The 20,613-nt window shown below is 37.0% G+C and overlaps 1 protein-coding gene across 6 annotated transcripts in view; it reads left to right on the plus strand.

The window, feature by feature from the left end:
• The window catches only part of fbxo38 (F-box protein 38), a 54,197-nt gene extending 42,475 nt beyond the window's left edge, over positions 1–11,722 (plus strand). For 5 of the 6 annotated variants that reach the window (XM_027135449.2, XM_027135450.2, XM_027135446.2 and 2 more), the window contains 9 exons: positions 92–265; positions 346–807; positions 2,780–2,880; positions 2,950–3,052; positions 3,157–3,323; positions 3,626–3,771; positions 9,899–10,002; positions 10,207–10,320; positions 11,490–11,722. In XM_027135449.2, coding sequence (XP_026991250.1) covers positions 92–265; positions 346–807; positions 2,780–2,880; positions 2,950–3,052; positions 3,157–3,323; positions 3,626–3,771; positions 9,899–10,002; positions 10,207–10,320; positions 11,490–11,668 — 1,550 coding nt within the window. In that variant the 3' untranslated portion in view covers positions 11,669–11,722. Of the gene's footprint in view, positions 1–91; positions 266–345; positions 808–2,779; positions 2,881–2,949; positions 3,053–3,156; positions 3,324–3,625; positions 3,772–9,898; positions 10,003–10,206; positions 10,321–11,489 lie in introns of those variants that run through there. The other variant, XM_047802252.1, reaches the window with a different exon arrangement.
• Positions 11,723–20,613: the final 8,891 nt, after the last annotated feature.

Genomic DNA, 20,613 nt, shown 5'->3' on the forward strand with positions numbered 1-20,613 from the left:
GGCCATCACACTATATGGTGTGCTTCCAGTTTGGGTGAACCAGATCATTTAGTGTGTCACATGTAAGTTAAATTGGGATATAATTTTGTAGGGCCCAGTGGTGTACAGCCTGTCATTAAGAAAATTCCGGTAGTGGCGTCTGACTCTGACAGTGATGATGACGAGGCTCCAGACAAGTCCCAAGGTGTATTTTGCTCCTCTCAACATTACCCTCAGTCATACATGCAGGAGAAGAGAGATGATGTAGAAGAACTAGCCACAAGAGGTAATGAAAACTCAGGTATCACTGTCCTCATTAAATGTGCACCAAAACATTAAAAAAAAATATATTTCTTTGTTTTTCAGATAAAGGGAAAACTCCATTGCGCCGGGGAGTGAAGTATCCCAGCCATGACAAAGGCTGCCAGGTGACGAGTGAGCAAATTAAATTGGACATAAAAGCAGCCAATGAAACAGCAGTGGATACTGGCCAAGACAAGAATAATGGGTCATGTGTCTGTTCTGTGGACTGGAGAGCACCAAGAAATGCAGGAGAAAGGGATGAAGATAGAGTGAGGGCACATTGCACTTGTAGCATGACTTGCTTAGGCTCAGAGAGCAGCACTCATGCCACCTTCAGTGAGCCAGGAGGAGAGGTGAGCCGATCAACCCACCATGTCTCCAAGCAGAGAGCTAAAGCAGAAACCAGCACAATAGGGAACCAAGGTGGAGTGGAGTCCCATACAACTTCCAAAGACATGTTTTCCAGTCGACCAATAACCCGTGCTTGCAGTAAACTGTGCACTGTCCCCTTAACTACTGACTCGGGTAAGGTTAATAGTATAAGACCTTCAAGCAACAAATAACTGCTTTAATTCTAATGATGAAATTTAATAATGTCTTCAGTTTTAAGTTATTTTTTTACTGCTTTAGAAAGCCTTGATGCATGATGTATATGATTATACACTAACTACTACTATTATAGACCTTATATACATGTATGTATATATATGTGTGTGTGTGTGTGTGTGTGTGTGTGTGTGTGTGTATATATATATATATATATATATATATATATATATATATATATATATATATATATATATATATATATATATATATATATATATACATACACACACACACACACACACACACACATCACTGGTGTGAAAGTGTTTGCCCCCTTCCTGATTTATTTTTTTATTTTTTTGCATGTTTGTGACACTTCATTGTTTCAGATCATGAAACATATTTAAATATTAGTCAAAGATAACACAAGTAAACACAACATGCAGTTTTTAAATGAAGGTTTTTATTATTAAGAGAAAACAAAATCCAAAACTACATGGCCCTGTGTGGAAAAAGTGCTTGCCACCTAAACCTAATAACTGGTTGGGCCACCCTTAGCAGCAAGAACTGCAATCAAGCGTTTGTGATAACTTGCAATGAGACTGTTAACGTGCTGTGGAGGTATTTTGGCCCACTCATCATTTTTCATGCATGAACTGCCTTTTTAAGGTCCTGCCACAGAATCTCAATAGGATTCATGTCAAGACATTGACTAGGCCACTCCATAGTCTTCATTTTGTTTTTCTTGAGCCACAAAGAGGTGGACTTTCTGGTGTGTTTTGGATTATTGTCCTGCTGCAGAACCCAATTTCGCTTCAGCTTCAGGTTACAAACAGATGGCCGCACATTGTCCTTCAGGATTTTTTGGTAGACAGCAGAATTCATGGTCCATTGATCACAGCAAGTCTTCAAGGTCCTGAAGCAGCAAAACAGCCCAAGATGATCACACTACCACCACCATATTTTACTGTTGGAACTTTGTTACTTTTCTGAAACTCAGTGTTTATGCCAGATGTAATGGGACACACACCTTCCAAAAATTTAAAATTTTGTCTCATCAGTCCACAGAGTATTTTCTCAAAAAATTGGGGATTATCAAGATGTTTTCTGGCAAATCAGAGACGGAATTTATAACATTTTTGTTTTTTTGCTATATGAAACAGGTTTATTTGTAATGTGAGTACTCATAAATAGCATATATTTTTCAGATATAAACAATACAGATCATCTAGCAAATTTTTATATTGTACAAAGATTACTCAAGTCAATACAAAATGCAGTGCACTATGTGAAAAAGTATTGCCACTGAACCTAATAACTGGTTGAGTCTTTCACATAACAGTGGAGGACTTTTGGCCCACTCTTCTTTGCAGAATTGTTTTAATTCAGGTTTAAAAAAAAGGAAAGGTTTTCGATCATGAACGGCCTGTTTAAGGTCATGCCACAGCATCTCAATCAGCATCTCAATCTCAACCACAACACTACCACCACTATGTTTGTCTGTTGGTATGGTTTTCCAGAAACTTCCAATTTCTACACGTTCCAAAAGCTTGTCTCATCAGTCTACAGAATGTTTGTCCAAATATCTTGAGGATAATTTTTTTTTTTTGTTTGGGAAACATGAAATGACTCTTTGGGTTCTTCATCTGGGCAACAAAAAAACACCTCAAGTCTCATGGGTGGGTTGTTTAACACACCATGTTTAACATCTCATGAGCAGAACGATACGAAAATTTATTACATTTAATGAGATGATTTTTAATTTAAATTTAGCACCATTTACCTTTTTTTTTCCAAAATGCCAAAATAAGTATCTCTGATTTAAGCTTTTCCAGACAATTATTTATTCACTAAGGTTTTCAATATACTTGAAAATGTAATAAAATTGACAAGGCATATATGAAAATTTGAAATATGACTAGTGTATTCATTTACCCCATACCTGTAGGACTTTCCAAACCTATGCCACGGATGGCAGTGAAAAGAAAAAGCACTGCAGACAAGTCAACCAGCACCAGTGACCCGGTCACTGAGGACGACCATGTACAGGTGGGCTGCCTGAATTTTTAAATTATAAATATCAGAACTTATTGTGCTAGAAATCTTTGCTTCTTTTAGGTGCTCACATTGAAATCCAAAAATCTAGTGGGAATCACACTGTCAAACTGTGGCATCACAGACCTTGTCATGAAGGACTGCCCTAAAATGATGTTTGTCCATGGTGAGTTTGACATAAAACATTTTAAAACTTAGAAAAGTACAGTCTAGTCTATAGCCAGTACCTCAAACTCTACTGACTGGTTTTTGCAACTGTTATTTGTTTAGCCACTCGCTGCAGGGTGCTGAAGTACCTAAAGGTGCAGAATTCACCCATAGTGAACCGCTTTGATTATGCTCAATGCAAGAAGTTGGACATAGAACAGGTCTTGGATCAGGTGTTAAGCATACCTCCTGAAAGAAATCGCATTGTGTACTTGCGTCCTATGACACAGGTCAGGCTCCACTGTATTAGATAAAGATGGTTTGTAAGATATGATTAACCAGTTTTATTATTCTTTTGTCAACAACAACTGTTTACAAAGAATGCAGGTTTATCTTTTGCATGTAATATTCTTTACATTTTAAATAACACCTACAGTTCTATAATAATTGGCATGTGTTTTGTAACCTGTTTGCAAAGACATTTGAAATGTTATTTTGTCTAAACCTATTATGCATTTAAACTGCACTTAAAATAGTGACAGAACATGTGTTAAATTTCTTGGCTTATATAAAAGTGAATTTTGCTCTTTAGATTGATTCGTTGGCTTTGGAGAGAAAGTTGTTCAGTGGTCCCTACCCATACCACATCGCAATTATCCATGAGTTCAGTAACCCCCCGAATGTCAGGAACAAAGTGAGGGTACGGAGCTGGATGGACACTGTCGCTAACATCAGTCAGTATGTATACCTGTTTACATGTTAATGAGAAAACATTGTCTTATCATAAATTTATATATTATATAAATATGTATGATGTACACATGATGAACAGGCACAAACCATATTGTAGACTGAGCAGACCAAAATGCATATACATACTGTTCCAGTTGAAATCGAAATGTTAGGAGCTTTAGGGCCAATCTTCTTGTTTTTGCACTCTGATAAATTGTAATGTAAAACTTATTTTCATATCTATAGTTTCCTTATGCTTTCTTTTCTTTTAAAAAATAATTTATTGCAAGACATACTTTTCATACTTGTCATATATTTTTTTTTATTCAATATTCAATTTTAGTTAAAAATTGTGCAACAAACATCTGAACCTCAAAAATATGTCTTAATGTGTAAACATTATAATTACTATATTTCAAATAGTCATTGTCTGCCAAACCATAAATTAATTTACATCAATAAAACAGCATTTTTCTTCAAGCGATTGCAATGAAATTTGTGAGTTAGGTCCATAATAAGCAGAAATGATTTTATACCCATGTAAATAGGGGGCTATATTGAATTTATTGGGGTGGGGTGGGGGGGGCTTGTTTGTGAGATGGACCACAGACTCTGTACTACATTTAACAATTATTATAAACAGGCACGTGCAACCTAGCTAGCAGGTCAAGAACTCAAACAACAAAATCACCAGCTAACTTACTTTAAATTTGCAAGAACTATAGACTAATACAATAACAGGCTTAAACCCAAAACATAAGTCCACTTACAGTTCTCACAGACACGCGTTTTATTAACTGGCTAGTTATCCTCCAAGACAGTGACGGACCACGTCTTTCTCTCATTTCGGCCGTGTGGCGCGTGTGCCTGCTCGTGGTGTGAAGCATGTCCGAGATGCATTTGACTGCCTTTTGTGCAGCGGAATTATTTTTTTTAATAGGGTTTCCCAGCTTAGGCGGGCCGCCCGAACTGCAAAGTGCTGTGGAAACCCTGGCTTTTGAATATCTGAACATTTCTGTAAAATGCTTGAATGTTTGATCCTTAACAATGATTAAAAACATATCAACCTTTGTAAAAACAAGATGGTTTTTACATATAAATCAATTCTTGAATGACATAACTTAAATTCGCATAACAATAATACAAACAAAATTCTATTGTTCACTTCTTTGTTGGGTGGCCTCAATTCACAGACTAGTTCTGAGTCGGTAAAATTCCTCATAAAAAAAATAAATAAATTGTGTGTGTGTGTGTGTGTGTGTATGTATGTATGTGTGTGTATGTATGTATGTATGTATGTATTTATATATATATATAATATATGTATGTATGTAATCATTCATCTTGAAGCCTAAAATCTCTCTAAATCTATTTTATAATATCTCACCATTAACTGTTTCAAGACAGATAAAATTGATTTATCTATTGTGTATCAGAAATATTACAGAGAGGTGTAAAAACCTTTAACATGATGTCTTTGTCTTGAAAACCCACCTGTTTTCTGTTCTGTGAGGTTTCAAATATTATATATTATTATATAATAGCGAAATAATGTGAGAAAATAGTGACATCAGCTTGATGAATTTAAGTGTTTGACCCAAAAACTCTAAGCCTATAGAATTGAAAAAGCAAGAGATTTGCGTATCTTGAAGGATAGTCCAAAAGTAAGGCAGTAAAACCCATGCATGATGAATGATCCATGAATGGTGGCCAATGGACTTTTTGTTTTTTAAGTCACTCACAGAAACAAGAAGTAACAGAGACAAAAAAGCAGAATTTTCTTTTAGTAATAGACAGATGAATTTTTGTAATTTTTCTCTTGGAATATGGTTTATAATCCTGAAACACCAAAGGTAAGAGCAAATTTGGTGTCATGGTTGCTCAATTTTTTAGTGTTTTTTTCCTTAAAATTTTGTGAATATTGGTCACACAGTGATGATCATTATACGTTGGATTTTCAGCTTTCAGACTGAACCAAGGTTGTGTACGTGTCATACATGAGTCAAAATCCGTACGGACGACATGTTTACAAAGCTTTTCGGTCTGTCCATTTAACTTCTTGGTGTTGGAAATTTGCTTTATTTCATTGAAAATAGTGTTCTTAGTCAAATACTTGAGTTTCTTCTCATTGTTTTTTTATGCTGCATGTGTAGATACATTAAATATTTATATGTTTATGAAACTCATTTACATATGAATGTCCTCCTTGCACCGATATTGGGGCTCTCGGATGGAAGACATAACAGAACAAATAAAAATGGCATGGGCAAATATTTTGCCACTATTAATATTGTAGCTTTGGAGCCAATATTAGAACTTAAACATATTCTGTAGTTCTGAGTTACTGGCCTGCGTAAGATTATTAAACTTTGTGTTAGTAATTTGGTAGTTCTTTATCAAGCTGATTAATGGACAGTGTCCATTTGTTAAAAGCACTATACAAATAAATTGAATTGAATTGTTCAGTGTGATACTCCCAGGGGTATAGTGCAGCTGGATGAGTGAGTACATCTATTTGACCTGGCTACAGTAATGATTATAAGAAAACACCTTGTGAACCAAAAGAAACCTGTTCAGACTCCATTCAAAGGGTAATAATGAATTTGTCCAAACTATTTTAGAATTTTCATTGCAAGCCACAAATATTTTGCAGGACAAATTGTTTTATTTTAATAAAAAAAAATCCAGAAGGACTAATTTTTGTGTATAGCCATGTGTATATTCAAGAGTTGCAATATGGCCATCACAGGACAATCAGATATAATAAGAAGGAGCCTAATTTGCATAAACAAGCAAGGCCCCCAACCCTCACTGCTCCAGGGATGCTGTATCATGGCTGACTCTGTGGTCTGACACATCTTTTGAACATATGGGATATATGTTTGCACTTTCAAACATATGGGATATATGCATCACTGTGCTGTAATGTATATTTGACAAATAAAGGCCTCTTCTTCTTCTTCTAGTATCAGAACTGTTTCTCAGAAACTGTGACCATTCAAGCTGAATTTTTTCATAAATGTGCTTGTCTCTATTTTGAAAATGGCCAATTTACTTAAAAAATTACTTAGAAGTAAAGTGCAGAGGTTGCTCCTGCTGGCCAGGGGTTCACCTGTTTCAGAATTGGTTAAGAGAATCTGACAAGTGGCCTGTATGCTGGAATTAGCATAACAGAGAATCTTTTTTAAGATGTTTTGAAATGCCATGAACTATGTTCTTATTTCAGTTACCTATAATGGAAAAACTCTCATTGCTCTATATTCAACAAATATTCTGCTATAATAATATGTAAGCAGTATGCATTAGGGGTGGCACGGTACATGAAAAAACACCCGCTTGTCTTGGTTCGGTTCGTGTGTGTCGCACGGTTCGACGCATGCGCAATGTAGCCCCATGCTCAGTTTCGCCTCAGACAGTTTCGCGCATATAGACAGTAAAAGTTGAGTAAGGAGTGAAGCAGAAATGGCAAGTGGAGGAGATAATGAAGGCTGCCCGGAGTTGTCGGATGCGACTGTGTGCAAGCATTGTGCAAAATGCATTCAATATGCTAATGGCAACACTTCTAATATGACAGTTCATTTGAGAAGACATCACGCCAATGTGTCGATAAGCACAAACAGGACAGAGACGGAATTCTCTCTGAAATGCTGACAGACGCGGTGGCGGAATGGAAACTGGAGAGGGTAAATAGCATAATTCCTGTTACTACAGATAATGCTAAAATATAGTAAATGCTATCGATTTAGCAGCGACTAAACTAGACTTGGGCCACAGATCGAGTGCTTTGCACACACAGTTAACCTTGCAGCCAAGAGTGCAATCTCACTAAACCAAGTATCCCGACTCTTGGGGAAGGTTAGGAAAGTTATTTCACCAAAGCACAACAGCTACCCATGCTCTGCCCAGCTGCCCAGCCGCCCATTTCTTTAGTAGGCTGCCATCTACTGTGCCGTAATGGACAAGGATATGAAGAAGAAAGTCAAGGACATTGCATTGTTAACTGAAAGTGAGACAAAACTAGCAGAGGGTCTCATTAATATTCTCAAACCTCTGAAGAATGTAATCACCCTCATGAGCACAGAAACATCCCCCTCAGTTTCAACGATTATCCCACTGCAGAAGATGATACTGAAATCCATGACATCAAGTGCAGAGGACAGTACCACCATCAAAGAAGCTAAGGCAGCCATCACTAAAGACCTTAAAGGCAGATACAATGACCCTGGTGTTCAGGATTATCTGCACAGAGCCACAGCACTTGATCCAAGATTCAAGTCCCTGCCTTACCTGGAAGAAGCCTGTGTTCAGAAAATCTAAGATGATCTAATCACGGACATTGTGGACATTGAAAAGCAGGTATTGTTTGTTTTTTGTATCAACTTAAATTTGATTTATTTAATATATTATAATTTTTGAGTTCTTTATCCTAATGATAATTGCTGTTTTATTTTTTTATTTTATTTTTTGGACTAAGCCAAGCATATTTAATCTATTTGTGCCTTTGTAAAATTTTTCTATTCCCCATTGCCCAGTAGAGAATAACTTTTTGCTGCCATGAGAGCTATTTGTTGTTATTAACATTTCCATAATGTCTATTTTGTCATATACTCATCAGATCAAAGCAGTGAAGCCCAAGCGGGCAGTTCATCCCCAGGAGCGGAGCCAGGGCCATCAGAGACCTCTCCTCCCCAGAAAAAATCTGCCATGGCAATAGTATTTGCAGATTTTTTTTAAACAGAGGAAAGAAGAACAAAGCCTTTTCAGACATCATTCATGAAGAGGTCACCTCATACAAGGCCACATCTCTGTGGATGAAGACCCATTCGCATGGTGGAAGAGCAATGAGCATAAGTATCCTCACATTGCTAAGTTAGTCCAACGGAAATGTATCCTCACACTCAAGGAATAGAAGCATTGTTTATACTGTTTTTGTGTTAAGATAAACTTATGCTTGACTTTATGATTATGGCCTTTGCTATTAGTATAGCCTCATTATATTATGTTATTACATTATATTATATATTTATGTTTAAAATATTTTGACTTGTTTAAAAGACAGAGCTTGTAAGAGTTCCTCTCTTTTTCTTTCTTTCTTTCTTTCTTTCTTTATTTATTTATTTATTTTTGTAAGAGCTACACTGAAGTTGGCAGTTTGGTAGTTAATTTCAGTCTTTGTGTAGAGATTTTCAGTCTTATCTTCCTGTAGAGATAACAATACACATTCTACTTTTTTTAGTCAAATAAACGAAAAGCATGTTATCATCAATGTATTTTCTCTTGCTGTATCAAAATCTCACCTAGCTTTTACTCAGAGATGGTACCAATAATGTGCTTAAAGTCAAGTCAAATTCAGTTAGTGCATGATTACATTACAAAAATGTAATACTGTATCCTAACTTGTGGATAATTGAGCTAATAATCTATATATCAAATGCTGAAGGAAATTTCTGGAGTGTTGAAAATTAAAAGAAAAAATAACAAGAACCGTACAGAACCTAAAACCGTGATATGAACCGAACTGTGGGTTTTGTGAACTGTGCCACCCCTAGTATGCATGTATGTGGGTTGTTTTTTTTTCCAATCCTGTATAAAGCAAAATGTTTAAGATGTTGAGACAGGTCCATAAAACACTGTTTTTTGCAGACTTTTGTGCCCTGGATTATGTAGACCTTATTTTTTGTTACTTTGTTGAATAAACCATCCTGTTTATTCATTCACACAAAACAATACATTTATATGGTATTTCTTGTTTGAGAAAGTGTATGTGAGGGAGTGTCAACAACCATGAATTTTGTCTGTATTATCACATATGTGGAGACAATAGCCCACCCTGTACAGTCCTTGTGACTCATGGTGTCATACAGTTGACTCATGGTGTCATACAATGAATAGCATTTGCTATGATAGATGTCTAGATTAGTGCTAATAAGATGATGCAGAAAAACTGTACTCATCAAAAGTTTTAATGCATAAAACACAAACAGAAAATATTTTTTTTTATACAAAAATAAAATTTGAAAATTTTCTCCTTTTAAGCTACAACTGAGTACACAGTACTTTGGGGATCTGCATAAAACCTTAAATTCCTACCAATTTACTCTCTGAAGTGTTTTTTTTTTTGTTTAACCAACAGGGAACTAATTAAGAATGAATTCTTCCCAGAGGCCAAAAGAACAGAAGCAGACATAAAAAAATATCCTAACTACCCATGGGGTCGAGACATCTATACCTTAGAGGGTGAGAGAAAGCATGTTTGGAATCTTGCAAGTTTGTTTGTTTTTGTTTGTTTGTTTTTTAACCAAAAGATTCTAATAGATTTCCTTACCTGTGCTGTGAAGTAAAAAAAAAAATTATGAATTGAGATCTTGCTTGTTTTGTTTTTTAACACATTGTTTTCACTCTGAAACACTACTGATCTCACTCATTCATTCTCTGCATTAGGTGTAGCAGATGGGGCTCCCTACTCCATGATCTCTGATTTTCCATGGCTTCGCTCTCTGCGCATAGCGGTACCCAACAGTTATGCCCGTTGTGATTTTGAGGATGATGAAACCAGTAAGTGAAGAAACACTGTGGTGCTTCTGTTGAACAGATGGATGATTCTAATAAAAATATCATATTATTTATCTTTGAAACCAGTATCAATGACTTTTATTATGGGTATATTGAAGTACTCGCTTATAAAATAGTTTAATTCTGATTGGTCATAAGGTGTTGATTCGTGTGCAGGCCTTCTTTGACATTATCCAATAGTGACTGGCTGTAATTATATCCACTGATGATACCTGAGGAACAGTGATTATCTCCCACATAGTTTGCTGTAATTTAATTTGATTCAGTTGAGTTATATTTCAATAGTACTTATGGACATTGACACATTAATTTTATGATTATGATTAAATTCATTTAATCATAATCATATTCAAGGTTTCTGATAAAGGACTATGCAGTATAGAAGATGTAGATAAATTATTACATCTATATTAAACTATTTATTCATTATATCTTTAACAAATATGTGAATTCTATGAGATGGGGCAACAGTACAGTGGACAAAATAAACTCAATGATATTTGTGATCAAAGAGTAGATAGATCAAAAAGATTTAAGTAGTATAAAATAGGTATGCTCGTCGGGAAATCACTAATCATGTGTAATGACTCTACATCAGTCATGCCAAATGTCCAGCTACTTCATCCTAATTAGCATGAATGGAGAACAGCTATTTAATCCTAATGACTTAATCAGCACAATACTTCTGTGGAGATCAGTGTGAAGATCCAAAGCTCTTACATGTCTTGGTCTTAACCTGGAAGAGATAGACTAATAACAATATAGGATTAGTCAGGATTATGGAGTTAAAATATGATTCTGAAGTTGATAATCAGAGATCGGTGTTTGGAAATGTGTGGCTGAATTTACTGATAGGTGTTTTGGTTTTATATTTTTGATTGATAAACGTGGTCATATCATATCATCCTGCTTCTTTTATCCGATGTCTTACATATCAGTATAGCATGCATATCACTGTGGGCATTCTAAAAATTATCAGACTTTTTCATGTAAGCCAGCAGCATGTTAATGCTTCCCCTCATCATTACAATGTTTCTGTTCCATTATCTGTGAAGGATTGTGTATGTAAATAAACCTGCATTGCTCATTTGTAATAAGTTCACATATAGTTTGGTCAACCTTTTAAACTTTTACACTTTTCTCTCTCTTAGCTACTATCTATGCTCCACGACGCAAAGGACAGCTTTCTTCTGATATTTGCATGGAGACCATTGGTGAGGAGATCGCAGAGCGTCGTCAGATGCAGCTAGGGGTTTTCCAACGTGTGGTTGTTATTTTTATCCATTACAGTGATATGCATGGAGATCCTGTCGATGATGACTATATTTAAAGCAAATTGTAAGAGGGCTTGATGATGAATTAAAATCAGAACATATTTTTTTTACTCCTTTTGGATTGTAGTAAATTTATTATTTGAAACTGTGCACAGTGATGACTATTGAAAAGAGTTGCTTTTATTTTTAGAAAAACTGTTGAAATTAAAACATGATAGAAATTTACAATAGATTAAAATCAAGGTAATGGGAAATACTAGCATTGTGCCATTCTTTAAGGTTCTTATTGCCTCTCTCTCTCTCTCTCTCTCTCTCTCTCTCCCTCTCCGTGTGCGTGCGCGTGCGTGTGTGTGTCCATGACTAAGGCAGTGGTATGTGAGATCAATAGGTATTACGTATAGTTACAATATGTATTTTCTTTCACATACCATTATCACCTGTTTTTCAATTTATTAGTATGGTGCTTTTAACAGTTCACATTGTCTCAAGCAGCTTTACAGAAGTATAGAAATAGAACAACTAAACAATAATAATTATAAAAAATAACATAAATACACAAAGAAATACATACATATAAAGTTTAAAACTAATTTTAAAATATTAATTAAAAATGTAATAAAATATACATCTCTAACATCTATCCCTAATGAGCAAGCCGGCGGTGATGGTGCCAAGGAAAAACTCAGTCAGATGATATGAGGTACAAACCATAATCATTTGGGTGACACTGGACAGTAAATAATAATGTCATTTCTACTACAGTTTATAATGGTGCATTCGAGGAACTAATGGGTCAGTGCAAAGTCTCTTCACTAATGGAACCATGACTTAGTCCTTCCTGGCAAAATTTTCAAATTGTTGTATTGACTAGTAACTATAGTTTTGAGATTTTTTATTTTTTTAAGTTTTCTGTGACTTCTGCTGACTGCCTTTTATAAGGAAAAGATTAAAAAAATCTGACAGTCCTTACACAACCTTACACTCGGGAGTCCCCTTCTGTTTTATTGGCATATTCTTCTCATTAAAAAGCAACAGAAGAGATCCTGCAAGTCATCTTGTGTGGCAATCCTACCACCTGCTGACTGGGTTGTCTTTCCAAAATACTCTAGACTATCTCACGTGACCTCTTCCCCATCATCACTGGTATCATCAATGACTCCATAGCATCTGGTTATGTACCAAATGACAGTTTCACTTCTCTCTTTTCTTTTTAAAATTAGTAAACACAGCATCTATGTCTGTCAGAATACCCTTCCAGTTTACATCTGAATTCAGAGTGTCACATTCCACAGAGACTGCCCTTTTTTACACCATTAAGAAACTACAACTACTACTTCTTTCGGATTTTCCCTTCCGGGGTTGCTACAGTGAATCATCTCTCTCCACCTATCCCTATCTTCCTCATACTCGACACTTGCACCCACTAGCTTCCTCTATGCCTCCTGCCTGGCAGCTCCATGTCCAACATTCTCCTACCAATATACTCACTCTCCCTCCTCTGAACATGTCCAAACCGTCTTAATCTGGCCTCCCTTTACCCCCCAAACGTCCAACATGAGCTGTCCCTCTGATGTACTCGTTCCTAATCTTGTCACTCCCAAAGTGAACCTCAACATCTTCAGCTCAGCTACCTCTAGCTCTGACTCCTGTCTCTCCATCAGTGACACTGTCTCTAAACCATACAGCATGGCCAGTCTCACCACTGTCCTGTACACCTGTGGTTTTTTAAAACTGCTTTTTAGGAAACTGCTTTGTGTGGTCCGCCGCTGTGGAATAGCCCAGGACCTGAGTGACTCGTCCATAGTCATAAATGGAGAGAAGTAGCGCCGGTCACAAGGTTCTTCCCTAGGACGCATGCAGTTCTGTTTATTAACTGCTAGAGCGTGAAACAAAAACAGCAGCACGACAAAAAAAAAAACTGCGTACCTGTGTAGTGTACGTGTGTTTCTGTTGGTAAAGTTTATCATTAATTTGATACTCATTTTAACAATCGGGAGTCGTGTAAACATGACGTCACGTGCGTCTTTTCTGGTCAGTCGTCATGGAAACACAAAGCCCTGGCGTTTGGACCAGAGTGAAAATAAACGACATATCACTGTATATCACCAGTATGTGTGAAAACACTCACTCACTTTGCTGTATTTATTCATTCCTCACACACAGAGGATTTAACCTAAACCAGGCTTAACTCCTGAACTCCTAGCATTACACTCTCTCTCTCTCTCTCTGTCTCTGTCTCTCTCTCTGTCTGTCTGTGTGAGGCCTGCCAGTGAGCAATGGACATATGACAGTTCTTTAAAAGAAAAAAGACAGAATCAGGTGAGAGACTATGGACAGTCCATAATGAACTTGTAAAAGGAATTTGTCATTTAATAAAAAGTTAAAAGCCCAATAATAATAAAGACATTTAAAATTCTTAGCTTTAGCAACCCTGAAAAGGAGCTCAGCACCCCTAAAGCTCTAACCCTAGAATCGCCCCTGCTGTGTAGATGACAATATGAAGCGGAGTTATCCATCTGTCCATGAAAAGTGAAAAAAAAAAGTGGGGACCAGTACAAAAAGTAGCGTGATAACACTCCTAAATGACAATGTTTATAGTCTCTCAAGGTTACAACAATAATGCAATATGGAAACCAATGGATTTACATTGGAATGGGCATAATGCCAGGTCAATATGAATGCACATCCCTCAGTAAATAATAACCAACAGGGATCAAGTATTGCTCTAATGCATACTATAAAACACAGTGATACGGTATGGCAAGCTTTTATACATTCATATGATATGGATTGTTGATATCAAGAATTCAGTTTTCAATACTTAAAATGTAAATATTAAGAGTGTAACCATATTTTTGATATCAGGAATTACATTTTACACTAGTAAAAATAATTTCTGATATCTGCTATTGCATATTCACTAGGTGAATATTGCAAGAACCAAGTCAAATTATAAATAGTATTTTATATTTGAAAATGGATAAAAAGGAATCTGAGGGAGGCAGTTTAAGTGGGGCCTAATGCAGCTTATAAAATGAATAATAGTAGTTATCTAATAACTTACAGGTGCTATGCTGAAATTTGTTAGTAGAGGAGATGCTGTCAAGTGTGAATGTGTGGCAAATGGTTTACATGGCTCACGGGTCAGGTAGGAGGGCCCCTTAGCAGAATTTTGCTTAGGGCCCCAGGGAGGTCAGGATCGGCTACAGAGTTAAAGTCTATGCTTGGAAGATCGTGCTTGATCTGAGACTGCACAAGATTCCAGCTTGAGCATTTGCACTGCCATGAACCACCACTTGACTAATTAAATGCTTTTCTGCAACCTTCCTATGAATGGTGTAAATATACCATATATTTACACCATTCACCGTCCTGAGTGGCCACTCAGCTGACCAGACTGCCAACAAATAATTATTGCAATAAGTATGACCACAGAGGTAATATCACATGCAGAATTCATAAATACACAAAGTTCAACTTATTTTTGAACAAATAATTGATCAACTGTTGAAGTATTAAATTAGCTGACTGTCCCCTGCATATAGTGGTGAGAAAGCAAACCCCTTATAGGAACGAAGGTGTCACAATTGAATGTTCAAAGAAGATTTCAAGGACAGATATATAGAATATATAGAAGACAGTAGACTTCACAAAATTGTGTCTGGAAAAAAAGAAAGGTTTTATTCAGTCATTAGACTTTAACCCAATGCTAACTTTTATACTTTTATTAATTGTATATTTCTGAAATTCTGTTCTATCATCTCATATCCATCTTTTGATTTCAAACCCAAAGGTCTTCAGGGCAGTAGACTTTTATTGAAATTGAAATTTTATTTGTCACATACACAAACATACATGGTCTGACATAGTAAAATGTGTTTTACGACTGTTCCTTGCAGTGAGAAGAAATACAATAAAATTAAAATTTTAAATGTAGGTGAAACAAGAAGGATAAGTAAAGAGAGAAAATAGATCTATGAATCTGGATACAATAAGGATAAATACAAAAAAAGTAAGAATAAAAACAGATCTGAACAATATGCGATTTATGGGATGGAATGTGGATCAGTATGTTATATCTAATTTAGATCTATGTATGTATATACAGTACATGATAATGTGCAAAGTATTGTGTGTGAAAAGTGTGTTAAAAGAGTTCCAAAGTGATGTGTGCAAAAGGGTCCGTCTGAGGTAGTAGTGTCATGTGACAGTATGAGTCCATAGAGAACTGGTTCTGGGTGTTCTATTGGTTGATAGCTCGGATGGCCTGTGGGAGGAAGCTCCTCCTCATTCTCTCTGTGTTTGCCTCCAGGGAACGGAAACGTTTTCCCGACTGCAACAAAGAAAAGAGTCCATTGTTGGGATGGCTGAGGTCCTTCATGACCTTCCTGGTTTTGGTCCAGCACCATTTGCTTTAGATAGACTCCAGGAGAGGGATCGTAGTGTGGCTGGTACCGTAGGTTAAGCTGGCCGCACCACTCTCTGGAGAGCTCGTCTGTCTAGCTTGGTGCTGCCCTAACCAGTCTGTGATGCTGATCTTAGCACCTTAGAGGACAGTGTAAAGTCCCTTAAGTGTCTGAGGTGAAAGAAACCCTGCCGAGCCTTTTTTACAGTACACTAACACTTGCTACTGATGGTATTTTCTTTAAAAACAAAGTGATAGTTTAAGGGAAACTGAATATCAGTGAAGATAATACCAAAATTTTTTTATTAAAAACATTTTGAGCCAATTTATTTTTGTACCATTGATTCACATCAATCACGTTGCAAATAACAACCCTTAACTAAAAAATATTTAACTTGTAATACAACAGTCTTTTTGTTTTTGGCTAAGAATTTATTACAAAAATGTCCCAAATCCGCTCCTCCTGAAGATTAGGGAGTACTCCTGAAATCTTTAATTTTACTGCTCAGTTGTGAACTGAATGGCTGACTGGGAGTAATCAAAACTAAATAAGTTGAAAGAAAAAAAATATTTATATACTGAATAAAACTTGAATCTAATAATCATGCCAACAAGCAAAATGTTTCAGTATTACAGTTTTACACACAATTCTCAAATTATTGCCTTTAGCCTATCAGGGATGTTATTAGCAAAATATAACAATAGAGAGTTTTTTCAAGGCAAAACATACCATGACAACCCAGCAGTATGTTAATAAAGTTTTGTAGTTTTGACAAATTATTATTTTAAAAGAAGTAAGTTGAGTCAGAACATATTGTGGCATTGCTATGTCTGCATATAATACCAGTGACTTGCATTGCAGGTGCACCACTCAATGGCAAATAAACTATGGCTGATTTCTGCATGATACAAACCACAAGTGATTTCAAGATGGTTCCATGTACATGTACATCAGCAGCCTACCCAGTCACCAGATCCAGTTGGGATATGGTAAAACAGGAGATTCACTGCATGAACGTGTTAATCATTCTGTAGAATTCATGTGATTCAATCATCTTACCATTGTCCAGAATATCAAAGGAATGTTTCCAACATCTTAGGAAAGCTCTATTACAATAACTGGGGCTGTTCTAAAAGCAAATACTAAATTGTATGAATTAATATTTTTCTTGTGCATCTATGGTCATACTTACTCACGTCCTAATATTATCTTATGTTAAGATATTCACATAAGCATGCATAAGCGAATATCAAAGAATGGAAACAACTCCTCAATTTAACCCCAGAAAGAAGTTTGATCTAAAGTTCAAGATGAACAAGGCAAGCAATTGCAATATACAAATTGTAATTTTATCATCCATGTATACTATTTAAATATTTTATCAATTGTAATTATATTATGTAATTATCATTTACATGTAATTATCAGGGGCACGGTGGCTTAGTGGTTAGCATGTTCGCCTTACACCTCCAGGGTTGGGGGTTCGATTCCCGCATCAGCCTTGTTTGTGTGGAGTTTGCATGTTCTCCCTGTGCCTCGGGGGTTTCCTCCAGGTACTATGGTTTCCTCCCCCGGTCCAAAGACATGCATGGTAGGTTGATTGGCATCTCTGGAAAATTGTCCGTAGTGTGTGATTGCGTGAGTGAATGAGAATATGTGTGTGCCCTGCGATGGGTTGGCACTCCGTCCAGGGTGTATCATGCCTTAATGCCCGATTACGCCCGAGATAGGCACAGGCTCCCCGTGACCTGAGATAGTTCGGATAAGCGGTGGAAAATGAATGAATGTAATTATCATAACTGGGCTATGAAACTGATAAGAACCTGACAGTTTATTAGGTACTCAGAGCTCAAACTAAGTCTATAGTGCAATAAATCTAATCTTCAAAAATAATATAATGCATTCACATTCATGTTAATAATCTTATCACCTAATGCACTAATTAATGCACTAATGCACAAGTCTAATGACTTCATTAACCGAGGAACAACCTTGCTATATACAAGCTTATCTTGTTACTAATTGAGCTAGCTCCCATATATTGAAATTACATACTGTATATTAAAATTGTCTTGTACCATGTGTTACTGGTATTAACAAGAAATCTATTCACCAAAGATAAACAGTCTATGTTAATTAATGCCAGTAACACTAGAACTATTCCATATTTCATATAACATATATCAATTGCCACACAACATGCAAGATTCCAAATCTTCTTCTTTTGGTGCAACTTTGAAGGTGCATTTCCACCACATACTGGATTGGAGTGAGGGGCATAAAATGGTAGGGAGATTAGGAAACAACATGGGAGAGGTATGGCAAGGAAGGGTGTAGGATAAATTACTAAAACTGACCATTTTTTAGCAGATTCTGGAGAGAGAATCTATTTATCTTAAGGCTTAAATCTTGTTAAATTTAACCTGGCTCAAATTCGACAATGAGTACATTTTCTACTGTTTCTTCTTGTCCACATTTATCACAATTACCAGATTCATGTTTCCCTATTCTGTACAGACACTGATGTAATGAACAGTGTCCAGTGCATACTCTCAATATTGTAACATCCTCTAACCTGAGGAGGATTTTAGGAAATCTTTCTAGACCTACATTTTTCAAGCGTGGTATAAGTGTCTTCCTTTCATTCTAATATCCTCTTCTTCTGACACTTCTTATTTCTTTTTTTATTATCCCTTTCACTTACTTTTTACTTGATACTTGAATATCATAAATGATTCAGAGCCTGCTTGGCTAGATGGTCTGCCTCCTCATTACCTTTTACACCACTACAAGGAAGATCTATGAAAAATGAAGTCCATACTGATTTTTATCTAAAAAGGTTTTGCAATACTCCGTCAACCGAATCTTATCTTACTGATAACTCAGAAATATGATCTGAAATTCTTTTAGAAATTTGAAGTTTGAATTGTGGGATGAAGAGCCATCTGTATATATTTGCACTCCACTGTAATATGTATGATTCATATGGCCAATTTTTAACTTTTCTGACAGCAGACTACATGCATTTCTCCCCTTTTCCATAACAGCCCATGATCTGCATATAACGATCTCTGTATCTCTATACCTATCTTTAAAAAAAGATGTTACTCATTCAGTGGAAACAGAATAGGACTACTAACACTTCCATTCTGATGTCTACTGTATAGATCCGAGAGAATGCAAAAACAATCTGTTATGCTAATTCCAGAATCACACACTCTAAACCAGTTCTGAAGTAGGTGAAAACCTGGCCAGCAGGAGCCACCTCTGTTCTTCAGGACTGCTTTGAGTGCTCAGACTGGAACAACTTCAGAGAGGCTGCAACCAACGGCAACTCCATCAACTTGGAGGAGTACATGGCATCAGTAACCAGCTACATCGGCAAGTGCATTGATGACGTGACTGTCTCTAAGACCATCACCACACACTCCAACCAGAAGCCGTGGATGACTGCTAAAGTGTGTACGCTGCTAAAGACTAGAGACCTAGCATTTAGAACAGGGGACAGGGAACAGCCCTAAGAACAGCAAGGGCCAAACTGTCCTGAGCAATCACAGAAGCAAAGTGCGCACATGCCCAGCCACTTCCAGGAAAGTGGAGACACAGATGCATGTGGCATGGCATACAGGTGATCACAAACTACAAGACAGCTTCACCTGTCTGATCTCCCTCCCAGATGCGCTGAATGACTTCTATGCTCGGTTTGAGGTGCAGAACAGTGTAACAGCAAGGAAGACCAACCCTCGCCCACACGAGAAGGTACTCTGTCTACCCACGGCTGACGTGAGGAGAAGTCCATGCAGAGTTATCCCACAGAAGGCTGCTGGACCAGACAGCATTCCTGGTAGGGTGCACAGGGAATGCAGATGTCTTCACTGACATCTTCAACATTTCCCTGAGCAGCACTGTAGTTCCTACATGCCTCAATACAACCACCATTGTCCCCATCCCAAAGAAATCTTAAGTGTCCTGCCTCAATGACTATCATCCCTCACACTCACACCCATCAATATGAAGTGCTTCGAGAAGCTCGTCATGAGGCACATCAAGACCCAGTTGCCACCCTCACTGGACCCCTTACAGTTTGCGTATCGTTTAAATCGCTAAACGGACAATGCCATTCCCTCGGCCCTTCATTTAGCCCTCACCCACCTTGACAATAAAGACACTTATGTACAAATGCTGTTTATAGACTTTAGTTCAGCATTCAATACAATCATCCCTCAGCACCTGATTGGGAAGCTGAGCCTGCTGGGACTGAACACCTCCCTCTGCAACTGGATCCCAGACTTCCTGACTGGGAGACCTCAGTCAGTATGGATCGGGAACACCATCTCCATCATCTGCGCTGTTTCTGTTTATTGTCTTTTGTATATTGTCTTGTAATTTTTTGTTTTCACTTTCTTGTTTGTCTTATACTGCACTGTTTGCATCAGGTTGCACAGGGTTATACATTGTCTCATTTCACTGTGAACTGCAACAGCTACACTCTTAACCCGAATTAGTTGACAGTAGAAATTTGCGAGGAAACACGTTGCACGAAACCATTTTAGTTTTTACACAGGATAAAACCAAACAAGTTAAGTTGTTTGAAC

This window comes from Tachysurus fulvidraco, chromosome 17, assembly GCF_022655615.1.
Source record: "Tachysurus fulvidraco isolate hzauxx_2018 chromosome 17, HZAU_PFXX_2.0, whole genome shotgun sequence".
Taxonomy (NCBI): Eukaryota; Metazoa; Chordata; class Actinopteri; order Siluriformes; family Bagridae; genus Tachysurus; species Tachysurus fulvidraco.